Genomic DNA, 26,958 nt, shown 5'->3' with positions numbered 1-26,958 from the left:
GAGTTGAATTATATCTAAGTGCATGAAATTAACATAGAAGGTATAGGTATACATACATATATACATGTATATATACATAAGTGTATACATCAGCATATACATATAGATGTGTGTGTATAGATATATAGATATAGGTACACAAATATATGTTCAGCAATTGGAAAGAGACCATGAACTTTAATGAGAGCAAAACAGTATATGATTGGAGGGTTTGGAAGGAGGAACAAACAGGCTGATATACTGTAATTATATTTAAAAATAATAAAGATAAATAAGTGACTTTAAAAAGCAAATATAGAGCCAGTGCGTGAATGCACACATGCCTGCCATATGTCATCCCATGCCGACCAGTAACGATTGTGAAACCATATGATCTTCTTAAGAAACAGGAACAAATGCCTGGAGCCCGGCAGAGTCCCGTGGGAATCACAACACCAAAATTTCCAAAGGGACTCATGGAGGGCTTCACGGATTTTCCAAATGTTTGTCTATAACATTTTCCTGGCATCAAAACTCTGAAAATAAATTCACAGGTGCCTGGAGTTAGTCTTCCTATTTATGCAATGAAATGGAGTGTCTTCATTTTGTAGGAGTAGTAGGCAATACTCACACAGCAGACGTTGTCTAGCTGGTCATGGTTCCTATAAAAAGGGCTTTGCCGCTCTTTGGGCTGGCACCAGGCTATAAGCACGTAGGTAGGGTACATAGTACACTTAAGCCCCAGTGAGGTGTCCTTTAGTGTAATCTGACTCAGGATAAACAGACAGGATCTTTTCCAGTATACTCCTTTTTTTTGTGACTGTTTTTGTATCCCGAGTCAAAGTTTTTCTGACTCTAACCTGCTACTTCATGCATTTCTCTTTGTTTTCTTCAGAGTCAGGGGTGAGAATCAACTCCGGCACTCTTATCTTCTGTGCAAAGGTTTGACGCCCTGTGTCCCCAGCCCCTAATGTATTTCACAAGTCTCTCTGTCATATTACACACACAATGGTATGGAGGTGGAGGAGCCCTTCTTCCTATGTGGGCACTCGGGTGTGAGGCTGCAGGAAGAACGTCTGCATTTAACTGCTTGGGTCTAGCTTAATTGTCTGAACAGAATTCCTGCCTGCAACCCCTTTACTATTCTGTGTTGTTATTGCACATTGTGTGCTGAATGAAGTCTATCACAGAGATTTTTGAAATCTGTAATGTTTTGCAGAGCTACTTTCCAACTTACATGTTATGTTAATCACGTGGATGGAATTAGCCAATGATAACTGCAAAATTACAGGCACCTTTGCAACCAAAAATTTCCAAGTAGTAAAACTTGACTAACAATTCTATATAAGAAACTTTTTCTTGTTACCAATTTTTACCCAAAAATCGGGATTAACTTTTTTCTAAGAGAGAGTTTTAATGTCGAGTTATTGGGTGCTCACTGTCATTGATTAAAAATAATGAATAATCATGGGCAAAACAGGTAATATATTTTCATTTATCTTTTTCTGTTTGTCTTTTTTCCACCTTTATTCTTTTAATTAATTTATTTCTTTTCAAAAACATTTCATCTATAACTTATTGTTGAAAATAGTGTGGGCTACTAAGCCTCACATCTTCTCTCCCAGTAGAGTTATATAAAAAGAGGCTACAGGAGATTTTGAACAAATGAAAGGAAGAGGCACAGAATTATAGACATTGACCACTAAGGTGGGCAAGTCTCTTCTTGCAGCTCTAGGCAAGCATTGATTACTAGTAGGCAAGCAGATATGAGCTTTCCTTTTGTATTATTCTCATAAAGATAGTCACTAGATAATTGTCTAATTCAAAATCTGAAGGAGATAGAGGCTATTGGAGTCTTTAACAGTAAGTAGCAGCAGTCAGATCTTTGCTTACCAAAAGTTAAATGACGGTACAGTACCAAAATTATAATGTTCTACCAGCTCTTTCTCCCAATGTTCTTTCTGTTGGTGAAAACACAGAACTGTAGTCCACCCATTTCATTAAAGTACTGCTTGCAGTCACCAAACGTCTCCACCTCTGAGCTTGTCCAAGGAGTTTACCACGACTTTCACATCAGAGACAGCTTCGCTTTGATCGTTTAGATGCAATCAGGTTTAATGAGGGAACCCATAAGAGGGGCAGGTGAAGCTGCAGGGATGGCTCCACAGTTAGGAGCCCTGCTGCTCTCCCAGAGGACCTGGCTTCAGTTTCTAGCACAAGTTTCATTCACTGCGTTCACCCTGGGTCTTTGGCTTCCTGTCTGTAGAAATAAACTCCTCTTCCATAAGCCACAAAGTGTCCGGCGATTTGTTAGGGCAGTGAAAGCAAATGCAAGTGTTGGTCCAGGGACTCTTCGTGATTAAAGGTTTTACCTTCTCTTAAGTTTCAATCAAGTACGTGTTTGTGAGCAAGTTAGAAATGCAGCCTTTGCGCATCCGCCATGTCTGGAAATGGCTTCCCCAACTGAATGGTCAAAAGTGGGGAGCCGCTTGCATCCTCTTCAGCTGCATCAGCTCTATCTCCGTTAGATAATATCTGAATGGAATTAAATTCAAATAAACATTTTAAATGCACCTGAGAATTATTTGTAAAGGAGACACTGGAAAAAATCATATAATTATCTCTTAGAAGCTGACTCAAATTAAAATATTGATTCAACATATATATATACAATTGCAAAACAGATTAAAGCATGAGTCCATATACTGTTTGATATTTTTTTGAACTAATGGCTATAATATGCAGCTAATTATAATTATCAAATAAGGACACAAAAAATACTATTTTATTAGATAGGTGAAAATAGTTTAAACAGACATACTTTAATAGATTTCTTATTAGTTTTATCTTCAAATCTAATGAAACATAAAGGTGTGTACTATTAAGACAACCTTAGAATATTATCTTTTCTTCAATTCTAAAGTTTGTGGATGCTAGACAAAGTGTAATAAGCTACAAACAGGAAAAGAAATGATTTATTATCTCATATATACATATATAATGATTATAATATATTTTATAATTTTAATAATTCTAATAGATCTAGGACATAAGGGTGGTTACTAGTGGTATGCAGATCAATGGAGAAAGAGAGGGGTGCAGCTCAGAGCATCCTAAGTGGCTGTTTCTTGTGATGAGTGAGTTTGCGAGATCTACTGTACATCAGCAACAAATGCATGTAATTCTGTGTTGCATTCTTGAAGTTCCCTAGGCTGACTCACAGACCAAGCAAAGAAGCCTAGCCTCATGTAAAACATTAGCATGACTTACAGGGACAGAAGTCCTGGGATCAAACTAGACAGGTATGTTCCTAGAAAGCTTTGTGATGGTGTCAGATAAAACTAGATCTGAAGCATAGAGAAGATGTCATGTTTTAAAATGGAAAATAAACAACATTTCATCCAAAGTCACAGAGTACCCCATGTATAACACATCTAGGAAGGAAAATTCCCATTAAGTGTAGACATATTTTGACATCCCTTGGAAGTAGACATATTGTTTATTAGATATATGAACTTTTGAACTACAAATTATACTTTCTTGATTGGCTAATGGAAAAAATATATATATACACACACACATACACACACATATATACATATATACATATATACATATATACATATATACACATATACACATATACACATATACACATATACACACATACACATCATATACACATATACACATATATAATATACACATATATAATATATATAATATAATGGAATTATATATCATATATCATGCAATATATGTTCTATAATATATATGTGTGTGCCATATGGAAAGTTTTGTAGAGATTAAATTATTGCAGCATTCAATCTGACAAAGCAAACTTCAGAAGTACTGCCATCTTGCTATAGGGCATACTGACACCAGCACTCTAAACTACTGTTTCCAATATGAGGAAAAGGAGCTTTGTAAATATTAATTGCTTTTAGTACAAGATAACAGTATTTGTGTAATTATTATTAGGAATGAGATTTATTTTATCATTTAGGATCTTTTAGCCTGCAAGTGAGAAGTAATCAAGAAAGTCTGTTGATTATAAAAAGTAAGATCATGTGTGTGTGTGTGTGTGTATTTGTGTGTTTGAAGAGCTGCTAACTAGGTTGATACATTGACCTTCCTCTAATCAACATTGATAGAATCTGCCTCACTTTTAAGCTATTTGACAATGTAACCCTGTGATCTCAATGGCATCTACAGCCATTACCTGATTGTGAAAATATTCAGAGGTGTGCATTCTGAATTTCAAAATAATTTTAGAGACTCTTCCCAAACAATGTGTCCCTATATGAGTTGCCCTCCGAATGTTCTCATATTCAAGAGAATATCTGATTATGGCATTGAGCTACCCAAGCAGCACAAAGCTTTCATGGCTCCTCTACACCCACAGATGATAAAGTAAGAAATAAGATCAAGGATCTGTTAAGAAAGAGGCAGAGGTGTTTCTCTTGGGCTGGCTACTAGTATTTTCTGCAACACAGCCCTAATTTTAATCATCTACAAATGAGTCCAAAGAATTGCAAATGTAATATATAAATATGATGTCAAGTGTAATATCTTATGAACTGTGCATCATGCATGTAAAAGAAATTAAGTCATCCCCTCTCAGAAAATGATGTTTCACAGGAGTGACAGAGGCGCGCCAGATCTATCTTCTAGGGCCATTACTTTGAATCTCCAATTTCCTTACGTAAAACATGGAAATCGGGTAGGATTTCCAAAGCCTGGGATGACTCTTAGGATTAAATGGACTTTTATATCTAAAGTAATGGCATCTACCCGTAGGGTATATATCATTATTTAACCAACATGCCAGCCTTCAAAGGGTAAGATGATTTCTAGACAGAGAACAAGGTAGCCTACAGAAGCTGGGAAGTGCTTGATGGCCCTACTCCTGTATTGAAAGCATTAGAATGAAGGCTGCTGTCAGTTTTCATTAGATGGTCTCAAGAGGCTTCCCATGATGCAGTGGATAGCCCTATACCCAGGCACATACTGGTAGCACTACATGGACTCAGTAGGACTCACTTGGTTTAATAAAGAATATATGAAACTTGGGAAGTAAACATGTGTGAAGGATGGGCAGTAGGAGCGACTGAGGGGAGTGAGTTGATATGAAGAATTATATTTCTGTATAAAATTCTCTATATGTTTTTAAAAAATAATCTGAGTTAATAGTTTTTTAAGATGTTAGCTTGTCCACTTTCTCTTTTTTTCACACATGACCAACCATTTTATTAAACATGTGGTAATTAAAAATAGCGGCTGGATGAATTTATAAATAAAATGCTTTGTTGAGAGAAGACAAAATGAAGAAACCTAAAAATGTTTGGTTTTGATTAAAGCAAAGTCATAAAATTTTTCCCACAACTTGATTCAGAGCCAGGATAAAGAATGATTCTTGTACAAAGAAGAAGATAGAAAATCATTTAGTTCAGAAAATGAGCAGGAAATGTATAAGTTTGTGTCAAAGTAGTATTTGGTGCCCCATGAACGCATGGGAGCTTTGTCTTTGGTTAAGTGTTGTTTCTGCAGACACTTCAGTAGGAGAAATAATAATGTTTATATGTGTATGTTAGTATATGTATTAGAGTACTTTGAGAGAGATGGGGAGAGACCCAGAGAGAGGGCATGCACATTGTGAAGACTGAACACAAATATAAGCAATGAAACATCTTGCCAAGCATATCAGATACCCTTACCATGCTAATCCCTTTCCTTAGTATCTACCCTTACCTAAAAGTGTGCTCATTTAGGACTCATTAAAATGTCCTCATCTTATCCAAGGATTTAAAATGCTCACTGAATATGGTTTATCATACCCTAGGTGTCTTCAGGTAACACAAATGCGCATGAATTCTAGCAAATCAAATGGGGAAAGTCATTGATGAGGACTATGGTAACTGAAGATGATTTCAATACCAAATCCAAGGTGACATAAACGTAAGACAAACAACTGGAGAAGAGGCTTCTACTCTCTGTCCAAACAAAATAATACCACCTTCCCAATTCAAAATATCTCTTTAGAAATATAGCAAATTATAAAGACTCTTGTTAACTTAAAAATATTATAGAGTAAACATAGATACATTTCTACATATTCAAATAACTTCTTAAGAGTCTGGCATAGTTGCTCTTGCCTATTTTATTTGACAGGATCCACAAATTCAAGTTTGAGATATAGCCAATGCAAAATAGTTGACAATATTTTATCATTTCTTCTGTTAGTGTTTATGGCAAGTATAAAACTTTAGATCACTCTGACCGACTGGTGTTCAGTTCCAATTCCTGGCTTTAGATTTAATCAAGTACATTTTTTAAACATTTATTATTTTGCAACTCCCAATTTTCTCGTAGCATTTATCATGTGCTCTTACTTATGTAGAGGGAAAAAATACCAGGAGCAAGAACAATGATGAGTCTATGTTTACAAAACATGATAATGTATATTCTTATATATGTAAATCGTATCAGAACTTTGCTATAAGAAGGACGATGGCATTCAGAGTCCCCGAGACAATTCCTTGCATCTGTGTGTCACTCGGAAAAGTCACGAGCTTCAGCTAACCTGTGTGGCTAATTCTTTGTTGTGGCTTTGATATATTATAGTGAAGACTTCTCCTCTCTCCTCCTCCTCCCTTCCTCTCTTCTCTTCTCTTCTCTTCTCTTCTCTTCTCTTCTCTTCTCTTCTCTTCTCTTCTCTTCTCTTCTCTTCTCTTCTCTTCTCTTCTCCTCTCTTCTCCTCTTCCCACTCTCTGCAAACAGCCCAGCTCAGGGTCCTGCTCACTCTGGATTCTCCCAGATGTCTCTACCTCTGGCTATGCTCTCTGTCCTGTCTANCTCTCTCTCTCTCTCTCTCTCTCTCTCTCTCTCTCTCTCTTCCTTCACACAAACACACACAACCAGTAAAGGGATAACATTTAGAGAAAATAGAGAAGAATACCAAGTCCAAACTTGCTGGGCTTCCCTTGGGGACTCTCACTCAGTTCTTTGTCTTTCCCAGAAATGATTATTACGATGACAGTCAGGGGGAGCTGCCTACTAGGAACATAATCAGAGGCTTTCTACTTTCCATTTTTTAACTTGTGAGCTGGTCACAGAGCCATTCTTGGCTAGCGTGGCCCACTTGGTGTGTAGCAAAACTTCAGATACCCTAAAAGAATGGTGAGCATTATATTTGTCAAAGGCAGTCAAGTGTGACGCGTGCACATTGTGTGCACAGACTCCTTTAACCTCATTATCTCGTTAACAGTTTTAGAATGCTCCTCAGAACTCCCCAAGCCAGACAAGATCCAAAGTGGAAAAACAAACAAAAAAACAAACAAAAAACCATTTCTAGTTGTCTTGGCCTTTCGGTACTAAATGCTAAATATCCTCTGCGGATTTGTTAAAAGCAGTTTTGTAATCAAATGACCCTGACTCAATCTACATTTTACTACCTAATATTAATAGACACCCTAAATAAATTTATCAATTTTTTGCACCCCAGTTTCATCACCTATTACATTCAGTTAGGCATTCCAACCATTGCAAGCCTATGAACTAATGCATTGACAAACCTTAGCTCACTCTCTGGAAAGAGCAATAATAATAGCTGATAACAAACAATAGCATATGGCAGATACCCGTAAAGAATTTATCATAAAATGTATGAGCAAGACACGTGAACTGAGAAGAAAACAACTGTTTGTAGTGTGTGTTATTGTCGGCCAGTGCAACCAGACCTCTGAGAATGGATGAACATAGATGGGTAGCAATATTCTCATCCCGGTAACACCCTTTCATGAAGCAGACTATTACAATTTCAGGAAAGTGAGCATTGTTCTTGATTCTTTGATTCTGAGGTTACTTAGAAATGAGTTTGCAGGCCCCAAAAGGGGATAGGAACTCCACAGGACGACCAACAGATTCAACTCACCTAGACCCTTGGTGCTCTCAGAGACTTAACCACCAACCAAAGGACATACACAGGCCGGACCTAGGCTTCCCTGCACATAGGTATCAAATGTGCAGCTTGGTCTTCATGTGGATCCTGAACAAGTAGAGTAGGAGCTATCCCTAAAGCTATTTGTCTGTGCCTGGGATATGCCCTTCTAGGTGGTCTGCCTTGTCTGGATTCAGTGGGAGAGAATGCACCTAGCTCTGCAGAGACTTGAAATGCTGGGGATGGGGTGGGGGGAACCAACCCCCTCGGAGGAGAAGAGAAGGAGATGCAGAAAGGACTGTGGGAGACGGTGGTCAGGAGTAGGGCAGTAAGGCGGATGTAAAGTGAATAAGCAAAATAAATAAATAAGAAATAAATAGATAGATAGGTAGATAAATACATAAATAAATAAATGAAATAAAAAGAAATGTATATCATAAGAACTAGTGGCTAGACCAGTTTTATGTGCATACAGTCTAATCTTCTGAATGGTTTTGTGTGTGTGTGTGTGTGTGTGTATAAGACAGAAGGATTTTGATGAGTGTTGCACATAAGACTTTATTATTGATATAGTTAATAAGTGTGTGTGTGTGTGTATGTGTATGTATGTGTGAGTGTGTGTATAATTTATCATGTAATAATCCTAGCTAATAATCATTAATTAATCATTAATTATATGATGTTCAATCTACATACTAAGCATTGTTATTACATGAAGAATATATTGACTTTAATCATTCAGATTTATTGAAAAAAATAAATAAGTAATCTTAGAATATAATCATTTATAAGGCTGTTCAAAAAGAACATTTTTGGTTGTGAAAACAACTCATGGTTAAGAAAAAGCATGTATCTTGAAGAATGTATGCTTTTCTCACATCTTGCTCTTTCTTGTTCTTATAACAAAAATGCCATGTTGATATGTCAATCATGTCCCTTGGGGGTGGGGAATACTTTCAGTGCTGGGTATCTCCTCAAGTTAATATTAAATATTTAGTGATTCTTTCCATAAAAATGTCACAAATTGCAACATACCTTTAAATTTTATTCACAGATCCTACAGATGAGAAAAAAATTTAGGAAATCACTATCTGTTAATATTAAGAGGTAAAGAGTTTGAATTATTTCTAAAAAAGATCAATAATAAAGAAAATCTTTGTGCTAAAAATATATGACAGATGACACATATATACCCACACAAAATATCATTTAAGTAAGGTACAAAATAAAATGAATACATTAAGAGTATAATTTTCATTTTACCTTGACTGAGATCTTTATAGAATCAAGAGAAGTCTCGTTCACAGTGAAGGAACACCAGCACTGCTAAGTGTTTGTTCTTATGGTTGTCCTTAATAGCAGCAATGAGGCAGGAAGCATTGCATGAGATTATCCCAACCTGCAGATATCTATGGATATAAATGTGTAATTGTTTACCACACAGTACAAAGTAAATTGTGATTTCTGGCTTAAATTCAAGTGTATATTTTTGCAATTTAGGCAAAGATACTTAGGAATGTTGTGATGAATTATGCCATTTGTTGATGAGTTATTCAGTCACCACCCAGAAAATGGAATTCAAAATCTAAGAGCTGAGAATGTATCGATTTGTTAGTCTTGATTTCTGGTGAACACTTTGGATTTTCTGGGTTTACTGTTTATTGTCGCATCTATCATCATTCATAAAATTATGTTCATTATTTCCTTTCCCAGATTAGAGAACATTGAGGATTGCAGCAAACTTACGATTTTGTTCTTTGTACAAGTCAGCCAGCTTTACCCTGAGAGCTTAGGCAGTGATAAGGTCAACCGAATTTTTGCGCTGAATTAAACTGAGTAAGGTAACTAATTTTGAGAAAGGAAACAAGAAAAATAAAAACTATAAATCATCTACATCTGAGTCGATAACTAATGGTGGCAAATTTATTCTGATTGTTTCTTTCTTTTTCATTCAAAACTATTTTAATTCAATTATAGGCCTTCTAAAGAGAATGCTCACTTCCTAGATAATAGAGCCAGGTGAAGTATCATATAATGTGAGGCGTTCTTGGTTGTTCACATCTCATCTTTGAGGGACTGTTAACATACCAAGAACACAGTTCTGGCCTTTGCACTCTTCTTAATCATTTTTCTTTATTTTTTTTAATTTCCCAACCCCATAAAATGCTATCTTTTCTGCTGCTTTAAGTACCAGGTTTTATATTGTTTTAGGGTTATTTGAACTTTACATTTTAACCACTTAAATGCTTTCAGGAAAGAATGTGAGTATAATGGTAACTGAATTTCAATATGAGTTTTAACTTTATCCACATAAATATTCCCAAATGCAGCTTGGTCAGATGCCACCAATTTTGGAACCGTACTACAGGTTAAAAACTTACCTTTCTAGACCATGTTACACTCACTTCTCTTAAAGCTGTACCCCTCATTTCAGGTGAAATGTCAACTTTTAAGTTATGGGAGAAATGTCAAAGGAAACCATCTCCACGTCAGCAGACTATAGAACAGACTGACATCAAGTCTGATTGCACCTAAGTTGCATTAGCATTTTGTAGGGCAGGAAATGCCGTCCACTAAAGTAAAGCGCAGTGCTCTGATGTTTAGCAATCACATTTTATAACACAAAGATGGTTTCGCCGCACTCAATTAAATATGTATTATTTTAATGATCTTAACTACTTTTGACTGCTTTACACTTGTACCTATATTCACTCAAGTGCATTGGAAAATATATGTTAGATTGTGTATGTTATTCCTGAAGCAGCTTCTCTCTGAGTCTCTGCCCCAGGCCTCAATGTTCTCATTGCCAGGGAGGCAGGACTGCCTCATACCATTGACCTCCTCAACCAAGCAGATACTCTCATTTAGTCAGCTTCTCTGCTGCTGCTGCTGCTGCTTCTGCTGCTGCTGCTGCTGCTACTGCTACTACTACTACTACTTTTAAGACATGATTATGAGAATTGTTCACACAAAGAACTTTTGGGTAAAGTCAGGATCTATTTTCATATTCTTCAAAATGCGTAGGATTATTAATGTTGCGGGAAATATTAAAAAAGAACCGACATGTTCCCATGCTTGTGCCAGCAACTCTCTGCCCTAGAAGCCTGGCAGGCCATGCACTGGAGGGCAAGGGCCAACCTGTCTTTATCTTGTGGAGATTCTGACTCAGAACTCTAAAATCTCTCCACCCAGCTCTCTAGGTTCCCACTGGTGCGTCATTACCACGCTTCAATACCCCACAGCCTTTGTGGTGCACATCAGGCAGAAACCCAGTCAAGTCACCAACAACTATAATCCTAGTCTTTTTAGCCATATTAAATCTAATTTCTCCAGTGGCAAATCCACCAGGATTCACCCTGTAAGACCCCGGAAGCTGGGCCTCTGCTCAAGTCCTGGGATGAGCTGGCCGGTACCCCAATGACCAGAGAGAAAACCACACCTGATGCAAACTGCAAGAGGTTTTATTATCAGCTAGCTGAGAACTCTTGCCATGCAGGGCAGGGAAGTTCCACCCTGAGCTGTAAGAGTAAGGGTCTCGAAAAAACAAAAAAACAAAACAAAACAAAACAAAACAAAACAAAACAAAAGAGTAAGGGGCTTTTGACAGCTAGCTGAGGAATTGGGAGGAGTTGGGAGGAGTTGGGAGGAGCTGGGCGGAGTTCCTCTCTTCCTGGTGCCCTTGGTGAAATTTACAAGGCAGAAGTGGGGAGTGAGTTCTTTCTGAATTTTTATCTCCTGTCCTCAGCACAGGAAGCCAGGCAAGTGCCTGGCTGGGTCTTTTACAATTATCGCATCTCTGGTTGTAAGGTATAGAAACAAAAAGGCTTTTTGCTGGCTATAGAGAACAAAGAGCTTCTTTCTAGCTGCATTTTTAGAGATCAGGGAAAACAAGCTTGGGGAAATGTTTTAGGGGCTTTACCTTTCAGGGAGAAACTCTTTAGCTGGGGTCTCACAACCCTAAGCTGGGAGACACTAGTAACTACATCTTGTCCTCACACTATCCCTGTCCATAAAGGTGCCCTCTCTCTCACCTCCTCCTATCATCCCCTATCCAACCCGGAAGTCCCTCCTACTTGCTCAATGATTGGCTCCTTTATTCATTAGGGGATTGGTTCACAAGAAGTCACCTGAGTCTGAAACCCCCTCCCAGGAGAGCTGAGTTAGCATCAAAATACAAACAGCACCAGGCCCATCCAAAGCAATTAATGCAAATCATGGAATGCAATACAGAACCAGAAGTGCTTAAAGTATGATAGTTGTACTAGTCATGTTGCTGTTGCCATGTGACCAACAAAGATCAGCATTTTTTTCCATTGATTATTTTTTCCCTTTCCATCTCAATATCTGGTCCCCTCTCTTCATAGTCGCTGCCTCCCACTGCTTCTTCTCCTATTCCCGCTTCTCCTTCTCCTCAGAGAAGGGGAAGTCTCCCCTGCGTATCACCCCACCATGGCACATCAAGTCTAAGCTGCATTAGACACATCCTCTCCCACTGAGGCCAGATAAGGCAGCACAGTAGTGGGACAAACTGGATCCACAAGAGACCACAGATTCACAGACATCCCCTGCTCCAGTTCTGGGGGACCCACATGAAGACCATGCTGCATATCTGTTAACATGTGTGTGTGGGGGATGGTCAGGTCAAGCCCATGCTTGCTCTTTGGTTGGTAGTGCACTCTCTGGGAACCCCCAAGGGTCCAGGTTAGTTCACTCTATTGGTCTTCCTATGAACTTCCTATGTCCTTTGGAGCCCCCAATCTCCCCATGACTCTTCCAAAAGACTCCTCAAGTTCTGTCTAATGTTAAGCTGTGGGTCTCCTCATTTGCTTTAGTAGCTTCTGAGTGGAGCCTCTCAGGCGACAGCGATGCTAGGCTCCTATCTGCAAGCTTAAAAGAGTATCATTAGTGGTGTCAGGGATTGGTTCTTGCCCATGGGATCAGTTTCAATTTGAGCCAGTCATTGGTTAGTCATTCCCTCCACCTTTGCTCCGTCTTAGTCCCTGCACTTCTCATTGGCAGGATACACTTTGAAACAAGGGATTTTTGTGTGAGTTTCTTATCCTTTCCCTGGGAGTTCTGCCTGGCTACAGGAGGTGGCCACTTTTTTGTCTCCATGTTCCCAACAGTTCAGAGTCTCAACTAGGGTCATCCCCATAGACTCCCTTGGGCCTCCCCCATCCCAGGTCTCTGCGTGTCCCGGAGATTCCATTTTCCCTCTCCCACTGTTAATTTCTGTTCTTTCTCGACTGCTGTCCCAACTTCTGATCCTTTCATCATGTTGTCCTCCCAATACACTCCTATCCAGTTTCCTCCATCCAACCACTTCCTAAATCTATTTCATTTTCTCTTTTGAGAAAGATTTAAGCATCATCCCTAGGGTCCTCCTTGTTATTTGGTTTCTTTGGGTCTGTAGATTGTAGCATAGTTATCCTGTACTTTATGGCTAATATTCACCAATACATGAGTACATACCATGCATGTCCTTTTGTTTCTGGTTTACCTCATTCAGGATATTTCTTTTTTTTTTTTTTTTTTGGTTTCATTTATTTGCCTGAAAAATTCATCATGTCTTTGTTTTTAATGGATGAGTAGTATTCCATTGTGTAGATACGTCACATTTTCTGTATCTATTCTTCAGTTGAGAGGCATCTAGGTTGTTTCCAGTTTCTGGATATTATGAATAAAGCTGCTATGAACATAGTGAGCAAGTGTCCTTGTAGGATGGTGGAGCATCTTTTGGGTATAGGCTCAGGAATGGGATAACTGTGTCTTGAGATAGAACTATTCCCAGTTTTCTGAGAAACTTCCAAATTGATTTCCAAAGTGGTTGTACATGTTTGCACTCCTGCCAGCACTGGGAAAGTGTTCCTCTTTCTCCACATCCTTGCCAGCATTTGTTTTGACCTTAGCCCTTCTGATGATTATAAGATGGAATCTGAGAGTCATTTTGATTTGCATTTCCCTGATGATGGATGCTGAACATGTTTTTAAGTGTTTCTCTGCCATTTGAGATTCTTCTGCTAAGAATTCTCTGTTTAGCTATATATCCTATTTTTATTTGGGTTGATCTGGGTGATTGTTATCTAACTTCCTGAGTTCTTTTCATATTGTGGATGTTAGCCTTCTGTCAGATGTAGGGTTGGTGAAGATATTTTCCCAATTTCTGGCTGCTGTTTTGGTCAGTTGACAGTATCCATTGCTTCACAGAAACTTTACAGTTTCGTGAGGTTCCATTTATTAATTGTTGATCTCAGTGCCTAAGATGTTGGTGTTCTTCTGTTCAGGACATTGTATTCTGTAACAACGAGTTCAAGGCTATAACCTACTTTCTGTTCTAGTCCATTTAGTCCATTTAGTCCATTTAGTTTTACATTGAGGTCTTTGGTCTACTTGAACTTGAATGTTGAGCAGGGTAATGAATATGGATTATTTGTATTCTTTTTAAAAATCATGTTATTCATTTACATTTCAAATAATATCTCCCTTCCTGTTTTCCCCTCCAGAATCTCCCCATCCCATCCCAATTCCCTTTTGCCTCTATGAGGGTGCTCTTCCACACACTCATCCTTGCTTCACCCCTCTAGCATCCCCCTACACTGGTCCATTAAGCCTCCACAGAACCAAGGGCCTCCCCTCCCATTGATGCCAGATAGGGCCATACTCTGCTATACATGTAGCTGGAGACATGGATCCCTTCATGTATACTCTTTGGTTGGTTGTCATTCAGTTAGACAGGCAACATTTTATTGAGTATGACCTCCCTTTTCCATTGTATGGTTTTGGCTGCTTTGTCAAAATCAAGTGTGCATAGGTATATGGGTTTATTTCTGGGTCTTTGATTTCATTCCATTGATAAACCTGTCTGTTTCTATGCCAATACCACACAGTTTTTTTTGTTGTTGTTGCTGTTTGTTTGTTTTTTGTTTCATTTTGTTTTGTTTTATGCTATTGCTCTCTAATATAGGTCAACGTCAGGGATGATTTATTCTATAGGATTGTTTTGTTTTTCCATATGAAGTTGATAATTGTCATTTAATGTCTGTAAAGAATTGTGTTTGAATTTTGATGGAAATTGCATTGAATCCATAGAATGCTTCTGGTAAACTGGCCATGTTAATTATTTTAATTCTAACAATCAATAAGTATGGGGGAATCTTTCCATCTTCTGATATCTTCAATTTCTTTCTTCAGGGACTTGAAATTCTTGTCAGAAAGGTCTTTCACATGCTTGGTTAGAGGCACACCAAGATATTTTGTATTATTTGTGATTATTGTGAAAGTGGTGTTTTCCCTGATTTCTCTCTAAGGCCATTTTTCATTTTTGTAAAGATGGGCTACAAATTTCTTTGTATTCAGCCACTTTACTGAAGGTGTTTATCAGCTGTTGAAGTTCTCTGGTGGATTTTTGGAAGGGTCGCTTATGTATACTATCATATCATCTGCAAGTAGTGATACTTTGATTTTTTTTTCATTTCTAGTTTGTATCACCTGATTTTCTTTAGTTGTCTGATCTAGCTAGGACCTAAGTACTATTTTGAAGAGATCAGGAGAGAGTGGACAGTCTTGTCTTGTCCCTGATTTTAGTGGAATTGCTTTAAATTTCTTTCAATTTAATGTGATGGTGGCTGTCGGCTTATTGTATATAGTCTTTTCTGGGTTTATGTGGGAACCATGCATCCCTAATCTCTCCAAGATTTTAATCATGAAGGAGTGATGGATTTTGTTAAAGACATTTTGATATCTAGTGAGATGGTCATAATGATTTTGGTTTTCTTTTGATTTGTTTGTGTGGTGGATTACATTGATGGATATGTGTATATTGAGCCACCTGCATTCTTGGGATGAAGTCCACTTGATATGTATGGTAGATGATATTTTTGATGTGTTATTGGATTTGGGTTGCCAGTATTTTATTGATCACTTTGTCTCAGTTTTAATAAGGGAGAGATTAGTCTGAAACTCTTTTTTCTTTTTTTTCTTTCTTTTTTTTTTTTTTTTTTTTTTTTNGATGTCCTGGAACTCACTCTGTAGACCAGGATGGCCTCAAACTCAGAAATTTGCCTGCCTCTGCCTCCCAAGTGCTGGGATTAAAGGCATACGCCACCACTGCCCAGCTAGTCTGAAACTCTTTATTGAGTCTTTGTGAGTTTAGGTAACATGGTGACTGTGGCCTCATAGAATGAGTTTGTCAATGTTCCTTCTGTTTCTATTTTTGTGGAATAGTTTGAGAAGCATTGATATTATCTCTTCTTTGAAAGTCTGGTAGAATCCTGGACTAAAACCATCTGGCCCTAGTCTTTTTGTGCTTGGGAGACTAACAATTGCTTCTATTTTCTTAGGGTTATAGAGCTGTTTAAATAGTTTACCTGATCTTCATTTAACTTTGGTGAGTAGTATCTGTCTAGAAAATCATTCATTTCATTTAGCTTTTCCAATATTATGGAGTACAGGCTTTAGAAGTAAGACCTAATGATTCTTTGATTTTCCCAAGTGTCTGTTTTTATGTTTCCCTTTTCATTTCTGACTATTTAATTTGGGTATAGTCTCTCTGCCTTTTAGTTAGTTTGGCTAAGGGTTTGTCTATCTTGTTGATTTTTTTCAAAGAACCAGTTCCTAGTTTTGTTGATTCTTTTTTATTGTTCTATTTGTTTCTAATTGATTTCAGCTCTGAGTTTGACTGTTTCCTGCTATCTACCCCTCTTGGATTCTTGGGTGTATTTGCTTCTCTTTGTTTTCTAGTACTTCTAGGAGTAGATTTATATTATTAGTACGAGAACTTTTCCAGTTTCTTTATGAAGACCCTTAGTGCTATGAGCTTTCCTCTGAGTACTGCTTTCATTGTGGCCCATAAGTGTTGGTATGTTGCCTTCATTTCCATTGAATTCTATAAAGTCATTAATTTCTTTATTTCTTCCCTGACCCAGTGATCATTAAGTAGAGAGCTGTTTCATGTCCATGCATATGTGGACTTTCTTCTGTTTCTGTTGTTGTTTAAGTCTAGATTTAATCCATGGTGGTCTGATAGAATACAAGACGTTATTTCAATTTTCTTGTATCTGATGAAGATCAATTTGGCTTACTATATGGTCAGTTTTGGAGAAGGTTCCATGAACTGCTGAGAAGGAGGTATAATCATTTGTGCTTGGGTAAAACTTCTGTAGATACCTATGAGGGCCATTTAGTTACTACCCTCTGTGTTATTTTTCTCTTTACATTCAGTCTCAATGATTTGTCTATTTGTGAAAATGGGGTGTTGACATCTCCTATTATTCATGCTGAGGGTTTCATGTGTGATTTAAGCTTTAGTACTGTTTCTTTTGTGAATATAGGTGCTCTAAATGGTTGTGATGTCACCTTGCTGAATTATTTTCTTGATGAGTATCAAGTGTCCTTTTACATCTTTTTTGGTTACTTTTGGTTGAAAGTCAATTTTATTAGATAGAGAATGGCTACTCCAGCTTGTTTCTTGGGTCCATTTCCTTGGAAAACCTTTTCCATCCCTTTTCTCTGAGGTAATGTCTATCTTTGATGCTGAGGTGTGTTTCTTGTATGCAGCAGAATGATGGATCCTTTTTATGTAACCACTCTGTTCAAGTGTGGCTATTGAGATCTATTAATGACCAATGATTGTTGTTTCCTGTTATTTTGGTGTTGGTGGTGCTTGTGTGTGTACAAATGTGCATGTGTGTGCATATATGTGTGTGTGTTTATCTTCTTTTGGTTTTCCTTGTGTGGAATTATCTATATCTTACATTTTCTTGAGTATGGTTATACTTGTATTGGAGATTTCTTTCTGGTATCCTCTGTAGAACTGGATTGGTGGAAAATATTGCTTAAATTTTGTTTTGTCATAGAATACCTTGTTTTCTCTATCTATGGTGACTGTAAATGTTTCTAGATTTAGTGGGACCTCTTAGAGACTGTAAAACATGTTCCTAGGGCCTTCTGGCTTTTAAAGTCTCTGTTGAGAAATCTGGTGTAATTCTGATAGGCTTGCCTTTATTTGTTACTTGGCCTTTATCCCTCATGGCTTTTAATATTCTATCTTTGTTCTGTGCATTTAGTGTTTTATTATTATGTGGCTTGTGGCTTTTCTTTGCTGGTCCACTCAAAGTGGTATTATGTAAGCTTCTAGTACATTTGTAGACATCTAGTTTTCTTAGGTTAGGGAAATTTTTTTTTTGTATAGTTTTGGTGAAGATATTTTCTTGTCCTTTTTAACTAGGAATCTTTTACTTTTATTATTCTTAGGTTTGGTCTTTTCATAGTTTTGTGTTAGCAACTTTTTGCTTTAACATTTTCTTTAACATATGTATCAATTTCTTCTATGTTATCTTCTATGCCTGAGACTCTCCCTTCCATCTCTTGTTCTGTTGGTGATCCTTGTGTCTGTAGTTCCTGTTCTCTTTCCTAAGTTTTCTGTCTCCAGAATTCCCTCACTTTGGGTTTTCTATATTTCTATTTTCATTTTCATGGTTTGCACAGTTTTATTTCTATCACCTTTTTGATCACATTTTCCTATATTTCATTATATTTATTCATTTCCTCTTTAAGGACTCGTACCATCTTGTATTTTCCTGTATTTCATTAAAGGATTTATTAATTACCTCTTTAAAGGCTTTTTATCATCTCTATTAGATTAGATTGAAGGACATATTTTGCTATGCAGGTGTATGAGAATATTCAGAGCTTGCTGTATTAGGATAGCTAGATTGTGGTGGTAGCATATTGCTTTGACTTTTGTTGATTGTGCTCTTATGCCGACCTTTAGGCTGTCTGGTTCTCCCTAGTGTGTTATACCTGATGGGAGCAGGCATTTGGGGTTGTAGGTAGAGCTGGTAGTCCCTGGTGGTAGCAGGCTTCCAGGGATGTATGCCAAGCTGGTTGGTCCTGATGACTTCAGCCTTCTGTTTTTCCTGTGTGAAGGCAGGCCTCCCGGGATGCAAATAGAGCTCCTTGATGTTCAAAAGCTTCTGCTTGTTCTGGGCAGCAACCAGTATCCAGGAACACAGGTGATATTGTAGCCAAGGGAAATAGCGTGCAGAGGAGGGCAGGGTGAAGCTTACTGTTTTCTGGGTATTCCCTGAAGGGCTGGCAGGCAAAGAACTGGATTAGGAGTCTCATCTTGTGGTCATTGGTGGCTCAAGGCATCTGCAACAATCAGCATCTTAAATGATGGAAGTGTGGGCCTGGTAAATAGTTCAGAGGCAAGCCCTAGGAAATCTGATACCCTGTTATGGCGTCTGAGTGCAGCATCAATAACATTCATATATCCATGTATGTGTTGGTCTACACAAGTACTTGCATGCATAGACACACACACACATTCATGAGCACAGACACATGCAAAACATGGACACACAAACAAACATGCATACACATACACACACACACACGTAGTGCACACAACACATACTACACACAATTTTAAAAATAAAACCTTAAAAATAAGAATCAATAAAATATGATAGTAAAGAATAGTCATATTTAAGGATAACTAACAACTTAAGCTCCAGTTAATAACTTGTGTGCCTATATACACATTATTTCAGAAATATTGACTAAAGCTTTGTATAATTCCTAGATCTTTTATAGCATAATTTACTATCATTCTAAAGATACTTGAAGCCTATTAACTGTTCCATTGAAAACTTTTACATTTGATTGATATTAGTCTTAAACACTATATATGTGAAATGTTCCCAATTTGTTTTTCATGTTTTTATACTATGATTAAAAAATGCAACAGGAACTGGGGCAGTGCACCCAGAAGTTAGGAGTACTTGCTGTTCTTGCAAAGGACATGAGTTCAGTTCCCAGAACCCACATTTGGCTAGCAATAGGGAATTTGATTGCCTCTTCATCCTGTTTTCACACACACACACACACACACTCATACCACACATACACACTCACACTACACACAGAGAGAAACACACATACACACACTCTGACACACACAGACATACTGCACACACAGACATGCAACATATGCAGACCCACATACACACACTCTACACTCACAGACACATATGCAAACACACACAGACACAAGGACACACACTACACACCCAGACACACATACAAATTCACACACACAAACAAAAACTCACATATACATACACACTCAACACAAAGACACACACACATGCTCACACTCACAAAAATTAAAATTAATCTTTGAAAGTAAATCAAGGAACTGGAGAGATGGTTCAGCACTGAGTACTCTTCCTGAGGTCCTGAGTTCAATTCCCAGCAACCACATGGTGACTCACAACCATCTGTATTGGGGTCTGATGCCCTCTTCTGGTGTGTCTGAAGACAGCGACAATGTACTCACATATATAAAATAAATAAATCTTTAAAAAAAAAAGTAAATTAAATAACTCCCCAGCTGGAAGTGGCAATTCTTTTTTCTAGTTCCATATAATCAGGCCTTTGAGATAGGAAGGTCACCCTAGTCCTGGACTCCCTTCTCCCATCTCAGAAAAGCAATTCAAACAACAGTTAAAAACAAACCAGCTGATGAGATGCATGTTGACATATTACATGTGCACTGATCTCTTTTGATCACTGAACTGTACTCTTTCATCTCTCAGAACAAAGAAGTATTAAGGATAAATCTATGATTCCCTTCAACTAATAATTTTTTAATCATTTGTCTACCTCAGGTCCCATCAGTAGTGTGTTGGTGAATAACTATGGCAGCCGGCCTGTGGTGATAGTGGGAGGACTATTATGCTGCACTGGAATGATCTTGGCTTCTTACAGCAACAGCGTGATAGAGCTTTATCTCACCGTTGGCTTCATTGGAGGTAATCCAGGTTCTGCTTTCATCTGAACTGTATGAAAAGCATGAGCAAGAAACAATTCTCAATGTTTTGTTTGAATTTATTTTTAAAAGTAAAGTCTATTCTGAGGTATTTTTCTCCGATACATTAAAATACTTTGACAGGAACCTTGAGTCCAGGAGATATGAGGGAACTCCTTCTGTCCCATGTAGGTGAATTATCACCACCGGGTCCCGGGTTCACCTCTCAACTAGACTGGAGACCAGACTGTCTGTGTATACTTCTGGATAATAAAGGCTAAATTAACATTTTCTCTTTAGTTTTGAACTGAGGTCAGTCTAGATTTAAACTCATAAGCTATTTGCTGAAGAAAAAATTAGGCTTTAGAGGCTAATGAATAGTAATCATTACAATAATTGTCTGCTATATTTATTATAATATATATATGTTATTATATATTATTATGTATTATATAGTATATAATATTGTAAAACCAGCATAGGTGAAATTGAGGTAAGAAACTGTGAGTCCAATGTTAATTTGGATTGCACAGTGAGTTCAAGACCCAACTGAACTACATACTAAGAGCAAAAAAGTAAAGAACTACAATAATAGTGATGATCACTCTTTGCATTTGTCACCTCTCCATGTGACTCTGGCTTTTCATATGATATTTTTGATACTTTAAATGTTAAACCTAAGCATTCCATATCAAAGCCAAGGACTGTTGTGGGGAGACTGCCCATATTCCACATATACAGACATCCTGACTCTCTTGTTTCTTACTAGAGAAGACAATGAAGGTGAGATAAAGACACCATTGTTTTGGTAGGATCATATCTGGGTGATCGGCAAGAACCCACACTGAGGAGAATCTCAGCATGTGAACTCGGCCCCAAAGAGTCAACTAAAGATTCCTAAAATATATGCCAGATTCATAAAAGGAGACCATTGTTAGTTAACCCATGTGTAGCTCTCTAGATATCAAATTGAGAATGCGATGGATATGTAATGAAATAACGGCATAAACTTATTTCTCTATTTTATTATTGCATGGTATTGAAGACAATATCTGTGAGGAGGTAGAACTGTTCAAAATTGTGACTCTTTTGTGAATAATTCATGTTACTGGAATAGCAGAGCACCAACATTTTTAAATCTCAAATCTGCTTCATTTATTTGTGCATAAATATATATGAAAAGGAAGGAACCAATTTATCTGTGACATTATACAATTCTGACTAAGAAGTCATAATTTACTCCTTGTCATAGCCTATTCTGTGGTGTCTCATTCATACCTCAGTAGCCCCTTATTTCTCTACCTGAAAACAAAGGACTCTGAAACATTCTTACTATGTTTAGTTATGAAAACCAATTTAGTTTGTTTTTGTATAGTTACATTTCTGCTTATAGCCCTCAAAGATCACAATGTCCTGTTTAATGTCTGATTGTCTTATCGTCTGTAGTGGACATTTTGAGGAATTTCACTGGTGAGTAATGTGATATTGTTTTCTTTCTCTCTTTGCCTTGTTTTTCCTTTTCTGTTTTAGGTTTAGGATTAGCATTCAACCTGCAACCTGCCTTAACAATAATTGGAAAATACTTCTATAGAAGACGACCACTTGCAAATGGCTGTGCCATGGCTGGAAGTCCTGTTTTCTTAAGCACACTGGCTCCTTTCAATCAGTACCTATTTAACAACTATGGCTGGAAGGGGAGTTTTTTGATTTTGGGAGGCATATTTTTGCACTCCTGTGTGGCTGGGTGCCTCATGAGACCTGTTGGGCCAAATCCAAATACTAAGAAGTCTAAAAGTAAGGTTGGCTCAAGACATGATTCAACTTTGAAGAAAGCCAGTAAGGTATCAACAGCACAAAAGGTTAATAGGTTTTTAGATTTCAGCCTTTTTATGCATAGAGGATTTTTGATCTACCTATCTGGAAACGTCATATTGTTTTTAGGGATTTTTGCCCCTATTATATTCTTGGCTCAATACGCTAAACACATAGGAGTGGATGACTATAACTCAGCTCTTTTACTGTCTGTGATGGCTTTTATCGATATGTTTGCTCGGCCTTCTGTAGGATTAATAGCCAACACTAGCTTAATCCGTCCACGAATCCAGTACCTCTTCAGCTCTGCAATCATCTTTACTGGCATATGCCATCTCTTATGCCCCCTAGCAACTTCCTACTCAGCTTTGGTAGTCTACGTTGTATTTTTTGGATTGGGATTTGGAAGTATTAGCAGTCTCCTCTTTGAATGCCTTATGGACATTGTTGGAGCTACCAGGTTCTCCAGTGCTGTGGGACTCACAACAATCGTGGAGTGTTGTCCAGTTCTTTTCGGTCCTCCTCTGGCTGGTAAGAATATTTCTCATCAGGGATAGCAGGATAATAACATAAATGTCTATGAACAAGTACTTTTTAGTGTGCTTTATTAGATGATTAACGTGTGAATAACATTAGTTGCCTAAAAGACTAGAGAAGTTTTACACCTGAATGTTTCATAACTGGTTGATTTAACCCAAAATTTAAGATCTTGGGCTTACAAAGTTATGAGCTAAAGTCAATATCATTGATATAGTAGGAGAGTAAATTATAGTTCATGTTTTTGAGTAAGTAATTTCTGCTCCATATTTACAAATGACAAAGATGAGATGTACTTTCAGGATCTGCAGTGGTCTCACAGATGGCCATGAAAGCATCGACTTTAAACTTCCTCCTGAGAAAATCAAGTGCATTTAGAGACCACCAAAACAAAATGTTGAGAAATTGGCCTTTAAAAAAAAATTTAAAAAGAAAGACACAAAGGGGGTTAGAGGAACAACAACAACAACAAAAAAAAAAAAAAAAGAAGAGAATAAAAAGCCAGTGGGAGAAAAAAATGGTTACAATAGACATTATAGAGCCACTGGGTTTTGTTGGCTTGCCTGTGGATTGTTTCGTGACTTCCTTTTGAAATACATTGAGACTACTCGCAGAAGAAAACTCTAGTAGGCAGTTCTACTATTTAAGTTTACAATATAAAGATAAATAGAAAGTGCTTTCCCTGATGGATGTATGTTAAAGCCTTCTTTAGTGTTAGATTTTCAATGACCATGATAGTGGTGTTACTGGTTAACGGGGGGGGGGGGGGGGGCATCATATCCAGCAATGCCTCTGTGGATATCATGAACACTGAGCTCATTTATTTAGGTTCTCGGTCTGCCCCATCTTGTTCAGGACCCTGCTAGTGTAAATTTTTCCACCATGTATGTGTGACGCTTATGCAAACAAGTTCACCAAACCCTGACTGGTGTGTAACAATTGTTCCTAATTAACCAGAGAAATTCTCTAAAGCAGGAATATTTCAAAGAGCTCAATTAGTACTAACTGTATTACCATCAAAACATGAGGAGATCTGACCAAGCAGATGCACTTGAAAGTCTACATCACAATTAGTTGGAATATAAGTTATAACAGTACTAGACATTAAAGCTTGCCCATCCTTAGGAATTATTAAGAATTTAATATTTGCATTACAAAGAAGGAAAAACTAAGCATAAGCTGAAAAAAAAGTGTGACCTTCAGCCTCAGTGACACCAGGCAAGTTTTAGTCAAATGAAGCAGATAGATTCTTCCAGGCTAGTTTGTGATTCCATAAAACCAAGAAGGTTTTAACCTCCAAAGTGGTACAACACCTATGGACAAGGTTCTATTAAAATGTCCTGCAAAATGGTTGAGACTATGCGCTATGTTTGACCTCATTTAAAAGTCCACAATCTGGAGACTGGAGAGCTGGCCCAGCAGTTGCTAAGAGTACTTACTTCTGTTCCAGAGGACAAGAATTCAGTTCCTAGTCCTGCTGTTAGGGAGCTCAGGAAGGTTGGTAACTCCAGCTCCACTGCCCACCTCAGGTCTCAAAGGACACATGCAAATATATGTGCATAAGCAGACATACACACACACACACACACACACACACACAAATAAAACAGATCTTTTAAAAATTAGAAAGCAACCAGGCCTTAGTTTGGTAAAATTAATTTTAAAAAGCAAGGCAATCCATAGTTCAGAGAGCACTGGCTATTTAATCACATTCAGATCACTTCATAGTCACAATAAGAGAGAATAGCACAGATAAGAATAGCCCAGGTAAAAGCTCAGCCTGTGATGAGCGTAGTGAAGCCGTTAATGAACGATAAGAAATCCCAACGGGTCTTTGCAAAGTAAGGGCAGGACTGGGAAGAGCGGAGAGAGTAGGGCTGTGACTGGGATCTAGTACAAATTAAAAACAAAACAAAACAAAACAAAACACACAAATGATGGAAAGAAAGTGGAGACAGCAGTAAGCAGGGAAAAGGAAGGGAGACCGCAGAGCCTCCTGTAAGTTAGACAGCTCCAGCAATGAAGCTTTAAGTGTGATGCTTAGGTAGGACTAGAACTGGTCCGGCAAAAAAAAAAAAGTTCTAAAGAGACACTCATGTCTCTTGGCCTGACTATCAGGCAATTGAAACACTGGACCCCAAGGCAATGGGAAGCTCCCCAGGAACTTCCTGCTGGAGGAGCCTGCAGGGGGGGGGGGGGGGGGGGGGTAGAGAGAACCAGCCAGAGGGGATCTTCCCCACAGCCTAACCCTCTGTGAGACCACATTATCACCTTATCATACCTTCTTAAAGGATGTTCTTTGTTTCACAGGTAAATTGCTTGATATAACTGGAGAATATAAATACCTGTACATAGCCAGTGGAGCAGTCGTGTTAGTATCAGGCACTTACCTACTGATTGGCAATGCTATAAACTATAGACTTCTCGAGAAGGAAAGGAAGAGAGAGAAGGCAAAGAAGAAGAAGTCAGTTTCACACGCGTCCAGAGAAATGGAGGCCCTGAACAGATCTAAACAGGACGAAGTTACTGTCAAAGTTTCAAATGCAGCACACAGCCCTCCCTCAGACAGGGACAAAGAGAGTAATATTTAACAAGTCTCATCGCCGAAGAATCAGTGTTCATGAATTTCATCATGAGTTTCTTTGTGTGTGTGTGTTTTTATTTTCTAAAGAATTGCAAAGGATTTTAGCTGCAACAAAAACATCGCAAACAGTAACAAAACTGGTATCTTCCTCAATGCCATAGTATAAACTCATGCTTTAACATATGTTGGGATGGTCAACTCTTGAGATGGTGCACGTAGAAAACCCATGCACTTGCTCATCTTCACACCTGAGTTGTGATGAAAACAACGAATTTTTTAAATCTTCCACCGACTTTTACTTTTAGCTGCAGAATTAGATCTGTATTCCAGACCTTGGCTCACCTAAGCACAATTCAAAATTAATACTACAAAATGACTCTCTTGAAGGTTCATTTTTTTCATTTGATATTAAATCATGAAGTGAATTGAGGACAATCAGTTTTTCTTTTCAACACACAAAGAATTACACATGTATCTATGAAAACACTGAGTATCGGGAGATCATAAAGAAATAAATGGATTTGAAAAAATTATTATCATAGTCATTTTTAAGTCAAAGGAAAACTCTGGGAAGCAGGAATATGTTATATTTGTGTGCAGTTTTGCAGTGTGGATTAAAAATAACTACGATGAAAAAAATCGAAGTGTTATTAGCTCAAAGAAGGCTAAAGGGAAAAAAATCTACATGGATAAGTTTGGTTAAAAACAAAACAGAACTAGTTTTTCACCATCAATCTGCCATACTTGTGCCAGTTTAATCTGCACACCTGTCTACACAGTTTATTTGAGAGGTCACAATCAGGGCTGGGTGCTAGACAATAGAACCCCTCTATTAATTTCCAGAATTCACACCTAACACATAACTTGATTTAAAATGCAGAGACCCTGAAAAATCAGATGAATCCATGCTTTAGAAGCCTGTAAAGCAATGATGTACATCTTTTGATGACTTTTTAAAATGGGGGCTTAATGCAGATTTAATGGGGTGCTGAACTATCCAAGCCAAATAAATGAGAAGAGCTGAAATATTCAAGTAGACTAGATTCTGTTTTTCCCTCCAGCACAAAGTAGTGACATAAGCTTGATCTCATGAGTAATTCATAGGTGTGGAACTGACAAGACCAGGGGTCATTCCTGAGCCCTGCTAACAGGGACTTATAATTTATAATTCTTTACTACAATAAGCAAAAGCAAAAACCAAACCCAGACCTTGAATTCCATCCCAGAAGACACCTCTTGTTATAAAAGGAGGGGAAACACTTGAAAATTCTGCCCTCTACTGATTGGACTACCCAT

At 37.9% G+C, this 26,958-nt stretch overlaps 1 protein-coding gene across 5 annotated transcripts in view; it reads left to right on the top strand.

Moving 5' to 3' along the window:
- The window catches only part of Slc16a7 (solute carrier family 16 member 7), a 157,810-nt gene extending 131,615 nt beyond the window's left edge, over positions 1–26,195 (top strand). For all 5 annotated transcript variants that reach the window (XM_029482308.1, XM_021174687.2, XM_021174686.2 and 2 more), the window contains 3 exons: positions 20,590–20,733; positions 22,260–23,072; positions 25,389–26,195. In XM_029482308.1, coding sequence (XP_029338168.1) covers positions 20,590–20,733; positions 22,260–23,072; positions 25,389–25,669 — 1,238 coding nt within the window. In that variant the 3' untranslated portion in view covers positions 25,670–26,195. The remainder of the gene's footprint in view (positions 1–20,589; positions 20,734–22,259; positions 23,073–25,388) is intronic.
- The last annotated feature ends 763 nt before the right edge of the window (positions 26,196–26,958 follow it).

The sequence above is a fragment of the Mus caroli genome, chromosome 10 (genome assembly GCF_900094665.2).
Source record: "Mus caroli chromosome 10, CAROLI_EIJ_v1.1, whole genome shotgun sequence".
In the NCBI taxonomy this organism is placed as follows: Eukaryota; Metazoa; Chordata; class Mammalia; order Rodentia; family Muridae; genus Mus; species Mus caroli.
The sequence above is the reverse complement of the archived record's forward strand: the minus strand, read 5'-3'. Positions and strand labels throughout refer to the sequence as shown.